The sequence below is a fragment of the Ailuropoda melanoleuca genome, chromosome 6 (genome assembly GCF_002007445.2).
Source record: "Ailuropoda melanoleuca isolate Jingjing chromosome 6, ASM200744v2, whole genome shotgun sequence".
NCBI classification, from domain to species: Eukaryota; Metazoa; Chordata; class Mammalia; order Carnivora; family Ursidae; genus Ailuropoda; species Ailuropoda melanoleuca.
This window is the reverse complement of record NC_048223.1, coordinates 17,765,546-17,783,885: the sequence shown is the minus strand read 5'-3', so window position 1 is coordinate 17,783,885 and position 18,340 is coordinate 17,765,546. Positions and strand designations below refer to the sequence as shown.

General features: G+C 47.2%; 1 protein-coding gene and 1 non-coding gene across 4 annotated transcripts in view; one reads left to right on the top strand and one right to left on the bottom strand.

The window, feature by feature from the left end:
- Positions 1 to 18,340, top strand: part of SH3BP5 (SH3 domain binding protein 5) — a 73,789-nt gene that overhangs the window by 4,298 nt on the left and 51,151 nt on the right. For all 3 annotated transcript variants that reach the window (XM_034663685.1, XM_034663687.1, XM_002915342.4), the window contains exon 2: positions 347 to 409. In XM_034663685.1, coding sequence (XP_034519576.1) covers positions 347 to 409 — 63 coding nt within the window. The remainder of the gene's footprint in view (positions 1 to 346; positions 410 to 18,340) is intronic.
- Positions 18,030 to 18,166, bottom strand: LOC117802857. Its single transcript, XR_004626372.1, has one exon. It is a non-coding gene; the product is annotated as a small nucleolar RNA SNORA70 (small nucleolar RNA).

The window sequence follows — 18,340 nt, the reverse complement described above, 5'->3', positions numbered from 1 at the left end:
TTTTGCTCAGGCAGGAGATACTGTTTTACTTTGACTCCTTAACCATTTCTAACAGGTGGGTTTACCTAAAGGCATATATCTGCAATAAATACTTGACCTTTTAAGAAAAATTCCTGGGACCTTAAGGCATTTTTGGAAGGGACACTATGAAGAAAAAGGTTTCAGAAATAACTGACATTCATTTGCTCTTCAAGCCAGGGCTCAACTATTTTCCTTGATAATTAATAGTGACTCATCCTTCTTCCTACAAATTGTGCTGGAGTACTTTTGTGGAGAATGAGCTCAGTCATATTGGAATCAAAAGATGAATCCCTTAAATCTTTCTTCCCTCTCTTTTCTTCACTAGGGAGAATTGGAAAAGTTAAATCAATCCACGGATGACATCAACAGACGGGAGACTGAACTTGAGGTACTGGAGGCTGGGTCCCTGTTTTTGGTGAGGTGGTGTCAGTCCTGCTGACACCGGCTTGATCTTGTTTTAATAGCTGGGGGATGATTGCTGGCGTCCCCTCCACGGAGTTGAGCAACAGCCCCGCCTGACAGAATAAAATACACTGCTGAGCCCAGCGTGTGGGTGGAACACATGTGGATCCTATTTCACGTGTTTCATCATGGGAGCTCAGTGGGGCCAAAACCAAGGGCTGTGTGGAGCACTAAAGTTCACGAGTCTGCGGAAGAGCTTGAAAGGATTGAGGGGAGAATTAGCCGCATCCTGTAAGGGAGAAGAATGAATGAGTTTACAAAGTTTCTCCGATATTTTAGGGTGGCTCCTTACCTTTGTACTTAGAAACATTGTGTATTTCCTTAGACTTCTACCTTCTTTGACTTTCCTAAAAATTCACCCCCCTTCCACTTCCCTGCTCATTTCCTTATCGTCTGTTTGCGTGTAGAATATAATGATCTTAATGGCAGCAAAAAGCTGTTTAGACTGGAAGGGCTTTCCTGCTGGGAAGAATCTGGGGGGAGACTAGAACTTGATTTGAATTTCATGAGCATCTTCCAACGTGAGTGTAAACAGATGAGCATTCTTCGCAGCTACCAATTAGTCCCCATCCCATTTTAGTGGTGGTTGGTTTTACCATCCATCAGCACATTTGAACAAGCCCCACATGGGTCTGAGCGTCTGTGAATGACTCCTTCAGAGAACCCAAGGGCTGCAGGGAGCTGTTGGGAGGACCTGTTTCTATAGCAGAAGTAGTAGGGAAGGTCACTGAAAAGGGCAGGAAACATCTGGTCCCTAAGAATGAGGGTGTGGGAGATAAGAATAATCTGCGGGGAAGACACTGGCAGCCTTGATTTCTGACTGCATGGCTAGGCCCTGGAGGCACCAGATCTGAGCTTGACCAAAAAGGGGGTGGGGATTAAAGGCATGTTTTCTGAGTTCTGTGCGAACTGTTATTGCTCACCCCTCTATTTTGATTGTATTTACGTATATGGGCCGCCCTTCCCCCCCAGGTGAGGAACCTGCATGTTTATTTAAGATTTTTTTTTTTTACACTTCTGGTGAATCGGGTCTCTTGGGGCAATTGAAATCTCTCAGACTCTCACATTTCTAATATATTAAACAACAAAACCCCTGCCATTTCTACAGGGCTTTAGAGTTTACAGAGTGATTTTTACAAGCTTTAGCTCCTGTCACAGCATTCTAGAACTGTGCTACCCAATATGGCAGCCGTTGGGCATGTGTGGCTCTTTACCTTTAAATTAATTGAAATAAGATGAGAAATTCAGTAGCCACATTTCAAGAGCGTAGTAGCCACCATATTGGGCAGAGCAGAGAACAGTTCCATCGTTGTAGAAAGTTCTGGAGAGCACAGTCCTGGAAAGTGGGGTCTGCCTCTTCTCCAGATGAGGATGTTGGAGGTACAGGGTCTCATGGTTCAGTGATATCGCAGAGCCAGGTCATTTTCCACACCCCTTCTAGCTCCCATGTTTTGCCATTCCAACTCTGCGTAGACAATTCAGAAATAGGCTTTTTTTTTTTCCCCAAAGGATTGCTTTATTTGACAAATATTTGTATGCCTGCACTTGGCTTTTTTGGGCCTTGAACAAGAAGGCTTCATAGGGTGCTTACCTTCGGAGTATTAAATTGGTTCACCTGATAAACTTCTAGCTCTGATTTCACAATCCTCTTTCTGAATACACGTAAGTGTCTGTGTGTGTCACGGGAAGCTGCAGGACAGGTGTTTCCGGCTCTTGCTCTGGAGAGCCCTGGGCAGCAGTGAAGAGGGGTGGTCAGAGGGGCTTGTGTTGCTGACTGATCTTTTCTTGGTATTATTAGGATCAAGGTGGACTCACAGAAGTATAACACAAGCTACCTAAGTCATGAAAACTTCCCTCGTGGCCACATTGAAAAGTAAAAATGAAACAGCTGAAATTAATTTTAATCTATTTTGGTTAGCCCAGTACGCCCAACATGGTATAATTTCAACATGAAATGAGTATACAAGTAGTTAATGAGGTGTTTTATACATACATATATATATATATATATATATTTTTTTTTTTTTTTTTTACTAAGTCTTCAAATTCCTGTGCATATTTTACGCTTAGAGCACATCTCAAGTTGGACCGGCCACGTCTGCATGCTGACTAGCCACGTGTGGCCCCAGGTCTCCCAGGCATTTCCCGTCAGACTCAGGAGCAGTGGGATTTCACCCTCAGTGCCAGTGCCCTGACGCTCTTCACGCTGCCCGAGCCCCGAGGGGAGGAGGACGTGTGTCTGTGGTGGGCTGCGTTCCTTCCATCAAGCACCGGGCACCCACCTTGGGTCGGGCACTGTCTGGGCCACCGCAGATCCATGGGTGAACCAGACAAGGGCCTTGCCCTCAGGGAGTCTAATTTTAGTTGAGGGTGAGGAACTGAGAGGTAGATGATAATTGCTGATTGTCATCACTGCAGCCAAGGAGTGATGTGACGGGCTCTGGGGGAGGGGTCACTGGAAGACACCTGAGCAGAAGCCCACGGTGCAGGAGTCCCCGTGTGAAGAGGAGCAGATGGAGTGAGCCCTGGGGGTGGCGGGGGGAGTGTGCCAAAAGATGTGGGACAGGAAACAGCCATTTTAATATAGAGTTGGTTCTCTCGTTATTCATGGTGACAGTTTTCTGTAAAGTCGCCGTGATCATTGAATTAGGGAATACTGAACCATTGCCTGGGCCTTTTATTACGTGTTCCTCTGAGCCTCTGGTCACTCTTCATCTGCTGAGCGATCTAGTACCTTGTTTTATGTGTGTTTCTGTTTAAAGCCAGTTTATTTCATAGACATTGTTGATTCATTACTGTTACACTCATCGGCAATATCCTCGTGGCTCGGGCCCTAACGAAGCTTGCGGTGCGTTCCCCCCAAGGCCCGGCACAGCCTTCCTGGGCTCTGGAGCGCTGGCCAGCACTGCAGCCCTGGGCCTGGGGGCCGCTTCAGACAGCTGACTTCCCCAGCACAAAGCACGAAAGTGCAAACAGCGTGGCACCAGCTGGACTGGGAAAGGACACTTGGTTTCAGCAGGAGAGCTGAAACAAGGCGGAGGGTCTCTGTGTTCCGCCTCCCTGGGAACACGCATGTCGAGCAACTGCAATTGTGCCTGCCCGTGAGTGACTGACTGTAGAGGCTCTGGGAGTATTGATTTTGGAATTACACATACATTTTAGTGAGTATGGAATCTGCAAATAATGAGGATTGATTGGCTGTCATTTCAGAGCCTCTAGGGAAGGGTCTTTTGCTTCTGCATTTCTTGTCCCTTTGCTTTTTAATTATGATCTGGTGGGGCGCCTGGGTGGCTTAGCCGGTTAAGTGTCTGCCTTCAGCTCGGATCGTGGTTCCGGGGTCCTGGGATCGAGTCCCACGGTCTGCTTCTCCCTCTCCCACTGCCACACAGGTACTGCTGCTTGTGCTCACTCTCTGCCCCCACCCCCTTGGTCAAATAAATGAATAAAATCTTTAAAAAAAAATTACGGTCTGGAGTGGCCAGCGCCCCTCCCGACTTGACTCTGATTAAAGCATGTTGGTGATCGGGTTTGTGTTAGCTGCTGCTTCCCTCAGAATGCGGCGCAGTTGCCTCTGGGTGGCCGTAGGCTGAGGTGCAGGCCCGGATTCACCCTAGGATCCCATCCCTTGTCCCCCTTGTCCCGGTTCTTTAAATCAGAGAGTACCGAAAGACCTCTGGATGCCAGCCACCTTCTATGTTGTCAGTTGGAAATCTGCCCCTTCCTGCAACCTCGGTTTGCCTCTGTCATTGTTTAAACAATGTCGTATTCCCTTTACACTCTGATTTATATCAAGAGGGCCTGTCCTTTCAAACTGGCGACAGGAGTAACCTTTTAACGAGAGAAGCCCTTGGATATGAGCCTGATATTTCAAATTAAGAAAATAAATGTATTTTCTCACAGACGTGGATTAGTCAGCTTTAATCATTGAGTATGTACTGAGCACCTACTGTGTGCTGAGAACTGCGAAGGGGAGAGAGCAGTGGAGAGAATGGACAGAGAATTATAATTAATTAAAATACACAGTAGGTTATGGGGTGATATGCCTTGAGAAAAACAAGGCGGGGAGGGGCTAGCAGTGTGGGTATTTGGGAGCCTGGAGGATGCAGTGTTACATCTAGCGGGTTTGAAAGGCTTCCCTGAAAGCCTGTCTGGACGGAGTGCACCTCAGGGCCATGTGGGGGCTGAGCATTCCAGCCAGAGAGAACAGCCAGTGCTAAGCTGGGAGTAAGGCCTGGCCTGACCGAGCACCAGCAAGGGGGGGGCCCTGGGGTCTTGAGGGGGGTGGTGAGCCATGGATAAAGGAGAGGAGTCAGAGAAATGTGTCACTCAGAGTGTAACAACCCTGCCAGATAAGTAAATGTGCCGATATACTTTTATTCTGTAGAGTGAGCTTTTCCCCAAGAGTTTATAAAAACAAGATGTGGCACAGAGGATTTCTAAAGCATTGTAATCAAGATCACAATATTTCCGTGCCAGTTACCTGTTTTTGACCATGATGTGCGGTGTTTTCATGGTCTCCCTTGCTTGCCTGGAAGGCGGGTTCTTCTAAGGGCCAGGAAATGGTCAAAGAGGAGGAGGAAGGGCACCACCAGGGCTAGTTACCCATGGACAGCTTTTCTCCCTGCAAGTAGTTAGAAGCTGACTTTTTCAGCCTGCCCTTCCCCAGGGAGGGAAAAGCCGATAATTGTCAATGCTCACGCTCTTTCCCTCACTGCTTAGGTGCGGGTGGTTTGAAAAAGCATTTGATTCTTGGAGCCAGCTGTGTTCCCCAAACACGCATAAGGCTTGCACCTAGAATCTGCCTTTCTCCCCGTCCAGAAAGCAGCACTCTGTCTTTAAAAACAACAACAACAAAAAATTGTGCTCGGAACCTCAGGGATGGGAGAGGAAAGGTGGGGGTGAATTGGAAGCCGCCTGGGTGATGTGAGCTGGGGCTGCAGCTGCTGCTGTCCTCACAATTTTGGCCTGAAATTTGGCCATCAGAATGGTAGGACTTAGGGCTTCCTGCTTCAGTGATGGTCCCCCTCACTGCGGCTGGGTTATCAAGGGACAGTAACTTTTGACCCAGCAGTTGCACCTGTAAGAATTTATCCAAGGGGAATAACTGGGCAAGGATATAGGCCCAATACTGTTCATTGCAGCGTTGTTTAAAAATGTTGGAAAATTATGAATCTAAATGACTATCAATAGGGGATCTGTAAAATGAATACTGTGCACGGGCAATGGCTGATAGCCTAGGCCTTAAAATGATGACATGGCTTGTTATTAACCTAGAAGGATGTCTGAATGGAAAACAGGTTCCAAAAGAACACGTAGTATGGTCCTATCCTAAAAAATATGTTTATCTGCATAAAAATATCTGGAAAAGATTATACACGTTCTATCTAATGAGAGAGGAACAATATTTATTGTCCTTATACTTTCCTATTTTTTTTTTGAGTTATTTGCATTGAATTTGTATTACTTTATCATCAGGGAAAAAACCCCCAAACCCAAAGTCACGGGGAAGTAGTGGGTTGAGGGAAGACTGGTCTCGGTATCAGGTGACATGGGGTAGCATCTGAGGTCTGCTGACTTTTAGGGGCACTTGGCTCTTTGGAACCCGAGTCACCTCGTCTGTGAATTGGGGTAGTGATTCTTGCCCATGTCCTGGGGTGGCCTAGAGGACAAGAGGGAGTGCTTTGATAGCCACACAGCCTGGGTGACGGAGAGGCCTCATGCCTGCGGGGCAGGCAGGGAGTGCCACGGCCCACGGGGTGCCAGAAGCAGAGAAATCTCTGATGGGATGTCCACTGGAGCCAGGCCTCTCACAGTCTCTGGCCAGGGCTCCGTTCTCCCCCACGCCCCACCATGACATTTCTTTGTCAGAGACTGGCTCTGGGCAAGGGGCCAGAGAGAGGGCTTATACGGGTGGGATGGACTTTGAAGTCACTGGAGCAACAGGCCTTTGCCCTGTGGCTGGTCTGCTGGGGTGTGGAGGTCAGCTTCCTGAGAGAGCCCTGCTTTGTTAGCGCGTGTCCTCTCCTGGGATCTGTCTGGTAGTTTGTGGTGCCCAGGGGCTGTCCGAGTGGATGAATGACAACAGATTGCCCCTTCATGGCTTTGGGCACATGAATGTCTGTGGGCTTGGTTTCCCCATCCCAGTGATGGTGCACAGTGAGCCATTAATAAGTATTGCTGCTCTTACTGAAGCGGGACAGCTATGGGCTGCAGCGTGGTTCGTCCTTGCAGGGAAGACTTCGGTCCATCCTGGGACGTCTTCCCTGCCTGTTTTTGTCTCCTAACTGCTCTTCAGTCACAATGACAGCTCACAGTAATAGTGTCTACGATGTGCCAGACCCTGTTCTAAGCACTTTGTGCACATAACTCACTGAGACCTCAGAACAACATTATGCAATAGATGCTATCATCTCCATTTTGCTGATAAAAATGGAGGCATAGAGTTCAAGCGTCTTACTCTTGAGCAATTGCTCAACTTCAGCTCTGTTGACACGGTGGGCTGGATAATTCTTTGTTGCGGGGGGTGAGAGGGTGGGGGCTGCCCTGTGCATTGTGGTAACATCTGCTCACTAGAGCCAGCAACAGCACCCCTCCCACCCCAAGTTGTGACAATCTAGCCACCTCCAGACTTGCCAGTGTCCCCTGCTGTGCAAAATTGCCTCTGGCTGTGAACCACTCCAAGTGTGGCCCTTGCACCGGCTGCCTCAGTGTGACATAGGACTTTGTTAGAATTGCCAAATCTTTTTTTTTTTTTTAAGTTCATTTATTTTTTAGTAATCTCTACACCCAGCGTGGGGCTTGAACTCATGACCCTGAGACCAGGAGTTACATGCTCCTTTGATGAGCCAGCCAGGCACCCCAGAATTGCAGAATCTTGGGCCCTGCCTAGACATAGGAAATCAGAATTTCTGAGGGTGGGGCCCAGGAGCCTGTCTTAATCTGTGCCTGTCTCATGCATATTCATCAGGCTGTATTCCTGTCATTTCTTTACTTGTCTGGCTCCCCCACTCACCTGGGCCCTGGGAGGGAGGGGCTGGGCCTCCCATTTTTGCACCCCAGCATCCCCTGCAGTGCCTGAAGACAGGTATCGTGTGTGTCAGAATGGATGGGTGTTAGTTTGTGGCCAGGATCAAGCTTCCTTGTGGACTCCTGGCTCTTGGCATTGTCCTACATGGTGTTCTACAAAACAGGCAGGGCCCCTTTCTCGATTGCCTGCTCTGGAATTGTGTTTGTCCCCAGGCTGCCCCTGCGCACAGTGTCAACACTGGTAGAAGACAACCTGTGCTCTCCTTGCCCTCCCCAAAGTCCCTTGCTCAGAGAGGTCTTAGCTCACGAAGGTATAAGGTTCTGCCTTACTTGGAGATGCTATGGGTTGGTTGGTTTTTAAGATACAGTTGATGAACAATATCCTGTTAGTTTTAGGTGGAAGAGTGGCCTTTCACGTTAAAAAAGGATGGCATATGCGGATAGAAACAAGTGGCCACGATCTATTTAGTGGGAAGAAATTAGGTAATAAAGTATATATAAAACTGTATGTGGACCGTATATAAAATGTTATACAATAACAGAATCTGCATCTGAGAGAAAAAAGGTCTAGTGTGGTCCACAGACTATGAATTGCTTATGACCTATTAAGGTGAAGTAAACACAGAAATTAAGAGTAAGACTTGGGACTTTTTTTTTTTTTTTTAAACGCAGTGTGACATTGCTGTGACTTCCACATGGCGTTTCACTTTTCTAGTTTATTGCATTCTGCAGAAGCGTTGATTCACAGCGGGGTGAGGGGTGGACGATCCGAGACCATAGAATTTGAGAAGCATGGCTCTAGATAATGTACCCACAGATGTGACTAGTGGCTGTTGTAAGAATGCGGGTGATTTTTATGTTTCATTTTTTGGTATTTTATGAATTATTCACAATGACTGTATTTTATCATCTTCATAAGCAAGGGATGGGTTGGAGAATGAAACTGTTATAAAGAGATGTCTTTATGAGTCAAAGACATGAATTTTATATGGAAGGAATTTTCGCAACTATGAAGGCTGGTGGGAAGAAATGTTCGGATTGGTAGTCCCCGCCTTCATTGTAGATAAACCCTGATGTCAGTGGGTTTGCTTGGTGAATTACTGTATTGTTAAATGGTCGTCGTGGTAATTCACGGCGGCATGGAAGGTGCCGTGAAGGCATTTTGAGGATTGTCTACAGCCAGAAACCCTCATTGATACACTTACTAGAAAACACAGAAATCCCCAAGATAGAATAGTGGGAAACATTTCGAGTATTGAGACTATTTAGATATTGAAACTTAGTTATTGCATGAATTTGAGTCACTGTATGAGTTTCAAGTGGATGAGGCCCGCGGGCGCAGAGAGGCTGTCTTGCACAATCTCACTCGCAGGCGCTGTTCGCAAATTGCTGTTGTTACGGGCTGTTGGCGAGAACACAAACAGCTCTCCAGTGTTGGAACAGACTCCATTGCCTTAAGAAAAAAATCAGGTAGGTCTTCCTTTGAAGCTGTGGAGACCAGTGAGATGATACGATACTTGGCTCGCTCTCAGCTGGAGCCCGTCGGAGGAACACAGGCACTTGCTACTATGGCACAAACGAACTTCTCCGTAGTGAATGGGACTGTCCTCGGGTTTCTCCCAGATCCCTTTCACTCGGAGGTGCCACAAAGTGTCCCCACCTCAGAAGACGACAGGCTGTGGGGCGGATGGATTCATTGCTGTCCCAGTGGTGGAGAGAAGCTTCAGGTCACAGAGTCGGCAGAGCAGCGGTCCCTACGGACTGTTGCCTTTTCATACAAAGCTGCTGTCTTTTCCTCTGAGCGTTTATCGCAGGGACTTTTAACGTAGTGGGCTGTGTATGTGTTTTGGCTGGGTGAATTGAACATCTCCTGAGCCTTATCCTTTGGCAAGTACCCCAGTTCTTGTTGCCCGGCTCCTCTTGAGAGCGGCTTCACCTGCCCAGCCTCACTTGGATGTTTCCGGCAGTAAAGGCTGTGGCTTGGGTGTGGTGCGTCCTCACCAAGGGCCTCAAGATAATTTGCGGAGCACCTCCTTGCGAGCTCGGGGCACCACCTCTTATTTTCTTTTTTAAGATGGCTTGGGTGTGGTGCGTCCTCACCAAGGGCCTCAAGATAATTTGCGGAGCACCTCCTTGCGAGCTCGGGGTACCACCTCTTATTTTCTTTTTTAAGATTTTTATTTATTTGTCTGACAGAGATAGAGACAGCCAGCGAGAGAGGGAACACAAGCAGGGGGAGTGGGAGAGGAAGAAGCAGGCTCATAGCAGAGGAGCCTGATGTGGGGCTCGATCCCATAACGCTGGGATCACGCCCTGAGCCGAAGGCAGACGCTTAACCGCTGTGCCACCCAGGCGCCCCAGCCTCTTATTTTCTTAAAGGAAGATGGGAAAAAAATTTTTTTGTTCTATTCTTGCCTGATTTTTTCTTGGTGGTGTTTTGCTGGGTTATCCAAGAGATAGTAATGTTTGCTCTGACAGAAAGAAACTGCTAACGGGGAGACAATGAGAGGAACATCCGCTGTGTGTTATAACCGCAGACAAGCCCACTTAGTATAAACTCTTCCATTGTTCGGCCTTAGACTCAGCTGAGGCCTGATGAATGGGGTTTGGTTGTGCTCATCCGCCCTCCCCTTCTGTGGCTAGCGTGCAGGGATTCGGCTTCACCCTGCTCGATTGGAAGCCTGCAGATTCGATGTTCTCTTCCCCAGTTTTTGGCTTTCTTGGAAGAAGAGTATAAGGGGGTTGTTGTCCTGCCTCATTGTTCTGGTTACTATTTCTGCCCAACCAATTACCCCACAACCTCATTGCTTAGAACAGGTGTTCTATTTTGCTCATGACTGTGGGTCAGGAATTTGGAGAATGCTCCGCTAGGTGGTTCTCCCTTGCAGGGTCTCACGCGGCTGCAGTCCGATGTCAGCTGGGGCTGTGGTCATCTGAAGGCTTGACTGGACAGGACATCTGAGGAGGCCCACTCCAGTGTCTGGGAGCTCAGCTGGGGTCCTCAACTGGAGTGCTGAATCTGACCTTTCCGGCACAACGTCCCAGGCCCTCTAAGGCATCTGGCTCCCCCGAATGTGAGCAACCTGACGTGACCAGGTGGAAGCATCATGCATGGCCTTTTCTGTCTAAGCCTTGGGAGTCCCATAGCAGCACTTCTGTCACATTCTGTGGTCCACGCGGTCATGAGCTCACCCTCATTCAAGAGGAGGGGACATGGACCCCATCTCTCGATGGGGAGCAGTGCCGAAGAGTCTCGAGCCATGTTTAAAATTGCCATGTTCATGGTGATGAGGTGCGGACACGGACTCATCCTGAGGCCTGCGGGACCTTCGTGTGCATTTACTTCCATGAACAGCCACATTTCACAGTGCCTTGTTGAGTTGCTTTAATGGTTAACCAGCTGGCAAAGCAAGGCCTTTGGTTAGCATTCTCAGTGACCCTTAAGCCAGCCAGCAACAATAAGAGCAAAAGGAAACTGTTTTGTTTTGTTTGTTTGTTTAAGCTACGCTATGGGTCTTGTTTTAGGGAATTCTTTGCCACTGTGCCCGTTTCTTAAAAATTTTGTCTGAGAGAAAATGATGCCATGGCTTCAAGGCCTATTAGAAAACATCAGTGGAGCCTAAAGCCGAAAGTGCAGTAGCTAGGCAGACACTTTATAAATTCAGGAGTGTGGAGGGGGGGTTCTAAAGCTTCTTGGGCAGCTCTGGACATGCTGCTTTCTTTCCTTGCCCCTGGTTTTGCTTGCATCCCCGCTGGGGAAATCTTGGTTTTGCATGCATTTGCTAGACATTGGATCTACTTCCCAAGTGGGAACTTGTTAAAGCAAACCACACTGTAATAAAACGTAGGGTCAAAAATGGGTAGGAAAACTTGTTTTGGAGTCAGTAGATACTTACTACCTGGAACGCGGTAGAAAGAGTGGGCTTTGGAGTTCAGGAGGGCTGGATTTGAATTCTGCCTCTGCCTCTTCATAAGCTAAGCAGTCTTGGCAAGGTTGCGGGGTGGGGGGGGGTTGGTTTTGTGTTTGTTTTGCCTTTCTGGGTTTTTCTTCTCTCTGAAATGGGAAGGGCAATACCTGTCTTGCAGGGCTGTTAAGGATTAAATAAGGGATGTTTATAAGGTGCCTGGCACGGTCCCTAGCACGGAATGTTCAACAAGTGTTGGTTCTTTCTACCTTTTGTCATTTATTGAATAATGGCACCTACATAAAAGGCATGATTTATTGAAAGCTTATTGTATGCTAAGTATTGTGCTAAGTGCTTTATATAGTTTGCCCTAGTCTCACAACAGCTCCCGAGGACATTGACAAGAAATGGAGGCAAGAAAGATTGAGTCCCTTCTCGCAGGTCACATGGCCAGCGGGGAGGCGAGCCAAGATTTAAATTCAGGAGTCAGACTGGAGGCCAGGGCCGCAAGTGGTGTGGGGATGTGTGCTGTGTGTGTGGAGGATGCATATTCTGAGGTCCCCACCAAGACTGCGGGTGAAAGAATGCTGGTGAAGGACTTAGGGGACAAGGTTTGAGTTCGACCCGCTCTGATTCTCTCTGGGTATACATCCTTGGGAGGGGATCTTAACTTCCTGAGCCTTCAGTTACCTCATCTGTGAAATGGGAGCGTCTGAGCTAAATGATCGGCAAAGTCCTGAGATTCTGGTGTTAGCCATATGCCAAAAGAATTACGAATCCCCCTTAGTCTTGATGGTGGGGGAAATGCAAAAGCTGTTTTGTCAATCTATGCTGCAATAGACTTAAAATTTTATTTTTATTGAAGCACTTCTTGCACATAGGTAGGGAAGAGCCCCTGAGAAGTTTTACTGAGAAATGAAGGTCCTTTGCCTCATTCCTTCCCACCCCCCAGTTCTACTCCCAGAAACAACCACTTTTAATGTTTTTAGTTATTTCTTCTGGTGGATTCTTCTGTATCTCTGAAGTGATAGCAATGGATTTTGACTTCAGTTCTTTTGCGGCCTGTGCCCTCCTTTCTTTCCATTCTGATGAGCTGCAGGCAGGAGGAAGGTTCTCCAAAGGAGGCAGGACAGCCAGCTTGCCTGGAGTGCTGTGGTGGGTGGAATCATGCTTCCAACAGAGGCCGCACTGCACGACCTCGATAGCCTCCCAAGGTTACGTGAATTTACCCTAGCGTCCTGATTCCAAAACTCGGGTTAACTACAAAATGGGCCTTGTACTGCATTCCAGCGTGGGTGTGGTTGAAGCACTACCCCTGATAAACGTGCTTGTCAATGGTATAATCCATCCAAAAATGTAATATTAGCGAATTTTTAGAAACAAGTGGGTCCTGGGGCACCTGGGTGGCTCAGTCATTAAGTGTCTGCCTTCAGCTCAGGGCGTGATCCCGGTGTTCTGGGATCGAGCCCCACATCAGGCTCCTCCACTGGGAGCCTGCTTCTTCCTCTCCCACTCCCCCTGCTTGTGTTCCCTCTCTCGCTGGCTGTCTCTCTCTCCCTCTCTCTGTCAAATAAATAAATAAAATCTTAAAAAAAAAAAAAAAAGTAAAAGAAAAAAGTGGGTCCTGAAGTTGAGCAAATGTGTTCATAAGCCTTTGGTGTAAACATGGAAATAGTTCACTTGTGGATGAACTCTGGAAAATGCCATGGTTTCAGCGATTGTGCCTCCTTTTATGCAAAGAATCCTGTGGGTTTAAAAACCTGTGTTGGGCCATGAATGAAAAAACATTGGGACCTGTCAGTCTTCCTAGGGGTGTGTGTGTGTGTGTGTGTGTGTGTGTGTGTGTGTGTGTGTGTGAGCGAGACAGAGGAGAGAGACAGTATATGTGAGAGTGGATGAGCATGTGTGTGTGACAGAGAGCGTGTGAGTGTGAGTGTTGTGTGTGAGTGTGAGAGTATGAGAGAGTGTGTGTGTGTGAATGTGAGAGTGAGTGAATGTGAGAGTAAGTGTGTGAAAGCGTGTGTGTGTGAGAATGTAGGGTTGTTATGTAACTTTAGTCTTTCCTCCAGGCTAACTAGGACTGACCCTTGTACCCCAAGATTTGAAGGGCTATGGCGTTTTTTCTTTGTGGTGCTTTTGACCTTGGGCTATTTAAACGTACTGTTTTATAATTGGTTCAATTCCATTCTGGTGGCTCATGCTCATGTAACATCATAAAACAAAAGAGGAACTGAAAGTGAGTCTTTTCCAGACATTCTACAGAGTAACTGGCTCATATTATTCAAAAATATCTAGGCCATGAAAGACAAAAACAAGACTGAAGAACTGTTCCAGATTAAAGGAGACTAGAGAAATACGACAACTAAATGCAAGCTGGCAAGCCTGGATTGGATCCTGAAAGGTTTTTTTCCTTTACTATAAAAGACAATAGTGAGACAGTTGATGCAATTTGAATAAAGTCAGAGACCAGATTAATTGGTTGTATCTGTGTTAACGTTCAGATTTTGATCATTGTACTCTGGTTACGTAAGACAACTATGGGCTGAACTATTTCAGGGTTAAGGGATGTCATGTCTGCATCTTATCCTCCTTTTTTTTCCAAGTCTGAAATTATTTTAAATTAAAAATTTGAAAGGAAGAGCATTTTCCTTATTCCCAGATCTGCCAGCTGCCTTAACTCAGCTTCCAAATGGCAGGGCCTCCCTCGGGGATGGGATCTTGACGTTGGCCAGACCTTCAAGGGAAACCTCATGATCCGGGCTGGCGGGACAGCTCTGGTGGGCTGTGATGTCCTTTGAGAGGGGACTGGGTGCTCTCCTGCGTGTTTGGAAACATCCTATAGTCATGTCAGGGCTCTAGATCAGCCTTTCTGTAGGAGGAACTTGGTTTTCTTTGAGCCTAAAGAAAGTTCTAAGATCTCTGTTAACCTCAGAAGAGGAGAATTTGCAGCAGGAAACCATATTGACCACCATCTTTTCTTACTTTCCTTTTCTCCCCTCTCGGTGGAAGGAACCTCTTGATAATTCAGAACCAGGGCAAGTGGTGTGGTGCTATGAAAAGAGGAAACAGCATCTGGCCTTGTCACCGAGGCAGTCAAGCTGCATAGGGCCTGCCCTTGGGTCCGGAGCTGGGCAGTGCCCAAGCTGCGATTAGAAGCCCCTACACTGTGTCCCACAGCCACTCAGACGGCTTTAGTAAAAGGGAGGATTTTCTGAAAGGTTGAAGGAATCTTTCACGGAAGCCAAGGGAGGGAAGCACCGTGGAGCCTTAAGCAGAGAGAGCCTAAACACCCCAGATGGCCGACCCTCCAGGTTTACGCCCGTTGTCCCAGCATAGATATTAATAGTGTCCCACCTCACGGTCAGAAGTGCCTTGGTTTGACTGATAATTTATGTGGCCGTGTAACTGCAGGATTAGAGTCCGGGACCCAGCTCATCTCCCACAAGCCTTCCTCTCTGCTGCCTCTGTTCTCTCATTGGCCTTGGCTCACTGTCTGCCCTCGCTTTGTCTCTCCCTCCTCTGGCTTCCTCTGTTCCCTGAGACAGGGTCTTGCAGCAGAAATATGGTGGCAAGGTTCCACCTGATGCAGTGGGGACAGTCCCTACGGGAGGAACTGGTGGGCTTGACAGACACCCCAGGAGGCCTCTGCTACTGAAGTCAGAGCTCAATGTGGAAAAAAAAGGAGTCAGAAGGGAGAGGAGCTAGGCACCTCGTTCTCAGCAATGACTGACTCCCGATTGGAAGGCCCTGCTCTTTTCTTCCCCGTTCTTTTCTGTGCGTGTTGCCATTCCTTTAGAGCTGTTCTAACCAGGTTCTTCTGGTTGCATGATCCTCGCTGATGTGGCATTGGGCCTGCAGGGATGGGGAACGTGGCTCCCAGAGGGGCGGTGGGGCTGACTCCAGCTCCTTGCTCCCCTCCCCTCCCGGCTCCCGGCTCCCGGCTCCCGGCTCCCGGCTCCCGGCTCCCGGCTCCTGCATGCTCAAGCCTTGGCCTTGCTGGTTGGGCTCTCTAAGCCCCAGCTCTCCACTGGAGCAATCTTTCCAGTTCTGCCTCTGCTGCAAAATTCCAGAAGGTGAAATGTTATTGTCCTGGCTCCCCTTCTCATAGGGCTATGAAAGCCACTCCCCGTGGGACCTGGGACTGAGGGAAGGAAAACTGAACAGAGGCAAGGAAAGCAGGCCACTGGAGGGCCGGAGACGTGTGGCCTCATCTCCCAGAATGGAAAAGGGGAGTGAAATCCAGAGTTAGGGGCTAGACTTGTGCAGTCCCATGTAGCAACCATGAGCCACATGTGGCTATTTAATTATAATTTAAACGTTATAATGCAATTAAAAATCCGGGCCACATTTCACATTTTCATTTAGCCGCATGTGGCCAACGGCATCTGTGCTGGACAGCACAGATACAGAACATTTCCACTCTTGCGGAAAGTTCTGTCAGACACCTCTGGAGAGCTCTTATCCCTTTTCACCCAAGCACTATTTCAAGTGTTTTCTTTGTGTGTTTTAATAGCTGCCACAAGTGCTCTTAAAGAATAGACTGAAAGGGTGAAAAGAAAACATGGTATATAGTAAACTTAAAAACATTCCAGGTACCTCATAACTGGTCAGTAAGTCAGTTTCCAGTGGTGCCTTTTGTCATGTAATTCTAGAATGTTCCTGCAAATGGAGACTTTACACGTCTAATTCTAGTTATTCTTCTGCCACTGTCATAATTTTTGCCATATCCTAGTTCTGTACATACCGTTTATTCCATATTTTCTTTTAAGCCGATTCATATTTTTACTTCACCTTGTTTGAAATGGAGACTTCATGACTGTAAGTGGAAAGCCATCCAAAGGAAAATGCTTTTTAAAAGCGAGCTTTTTATTTTGTTAAGTTTTTAATTTTAATTCCAGTGTACTTAACATGGTGTTAGTTTCAGTTATATAATATAGTGATTCAACAATTCTATACATTTCTCAGTGCTTATGATAAGTATACTCTTAAAGCAAGCTTTTTATTGAAGAATTTTACATGTATGTACAAGTGCCCGACTCAGAAGGGTACATAGCTTGGTGATTTTCAAAATAGTGCCGTTTCGTTTCCAGTGGATTTGTTATTTTGCTTCTCAAATTCTAGCAGATTCCCTTCTCTGTGGAAGGCTCTGAGCTAGACTAGCTCCCCCATTCTTAAGGAAATTAGCAAATGTAAAGATGTGGGAAGGTGCTATCCAGACATAGTAGCACCAACAGGGCCTTCTCCTTGGACAAAAGCAGAAAGATTCAGGAAAGATCTGAGAAGGAACAAATGCTTCACTCTTATCGAAAATACACGGGTGTTTCTAATTTGCAAGAGGTCTTTGCAGGGCAGGCCCAAGGGGGAGAGAGTGGCTTAGTCTACACAGCAGACTGGTGCTTTTGGCCTCGGGTTCCCTTTACACTCTAGTAATCCAATCATTGAGTACCCCAGAGAGCTCTGGATTTGTGGGTAATATCTGTAATATTTGCTGTGTTAGCAAAGTTAAAAACTTGTTTTATAGTCTTCAAAGCCTGTATTAATTCATTAAAAATGACAATAATAAACCTTTTACATGTTGACACATATATGATCAGAAATAACTATTTTCCCAAACCAAAAAAAATTCATAAAAGGAAAGTAATCATTTAATAGTTTCTTGCTTGCTTGTTTGTTTTTAACAAGTCTCTTGCAAGTCTGGCTTAATAAAGAGCTGAGTTCTCTGCTTCTGTGTTCCATCTCTTGCGATGGCACATACCAAGTAGTCTCTGGAAAACTCCCCTGAACACTCTTGAGAGAATAAAGGTGAAAAGGCAAATAAGTCCATCGTAATAATGAAACTGGTTTTGACCTTGCAGACTCCCACTGAAGACCCCAGGGACCCCCACCACTGTCCCCTGGACCACACTTTGGGAACCACAGGTGAAGGGAACTGCATCAGACAAAAAGACTAAAGCTGTGTGTTTGCTTTTGTCTGAAGTCTGACATGCACTGGCGTGTGACCTCTGGCCACGCAGCACTATACCTGAGATACCTGCAGACTGGGGACTGTCATTCTTGCTTAGCCCGTCTTACAGGGTCGTTGTGAGGCTCGGATAATGCCTGTGAAATATTTCTACAAGCAGCGGTGTATTTATAAATGGCATTACTAAGGATCTTTTGAAGTATGACAGCATCTTTAATTTGTAGGACAGGTTTTTTTTTTTTTTTTCTTTTTTTGACAGGAAGTAGGATTTATTGGCATGAATAGGGAGGGGGCAGTGGTGAGGTTCTCATGAGAGCAGAGCTTGCCATTTGTCCAAGGGGCCATGATTAGGGATGTATTTGACCCACAGCCATGTGGGATGAGTCACTTTCCAGCCACCATGTCTTCAAATTCATCTGCATTATATTTAGTAAAGCCCCACTTCTTGGCAATGTGGATCTTCTGGTGGCCAGGGAACTTGAACTTGGCCCTGCATAGAGCATTGATCACATGCTCCTTGTTTTGCAGCTTGGTATGGATGGACGTGATGGCTTGGCTGATGTGCTCTAGGGCTTTCCAAAGGCACCCCGCGTCCCGGTGCGGAGCCTAGACTGGAGATAGCATGAGGTCAGACATCAACGTCCACTGGAAGGGGCTGTCTCCAAGGTCCCTTAGGGCAACCCATACAGTCAACAGGCTGCATTCACTACCAAGGAGGCTACTGTTTGCATCCATTGCACACGGGGTCCCCACAGGGAAAGAGCAAGGTAGTCATTTTAAAAAACTGATGTCCCGTCTTCATCTTACTTGGTTCTGGGGATGCCTTTGTGAAGGGGAAAGGCTGTCATTCTCATCTTACAGGCGAGATAATTGAGGCTTAGGTGAGTGGACTGGCCAGAAAATAGAGGCCGGTCCCCAGTTGGGGACAACCAGCACACTGGTGCTGGCCGGTTTGGTTTCGCCG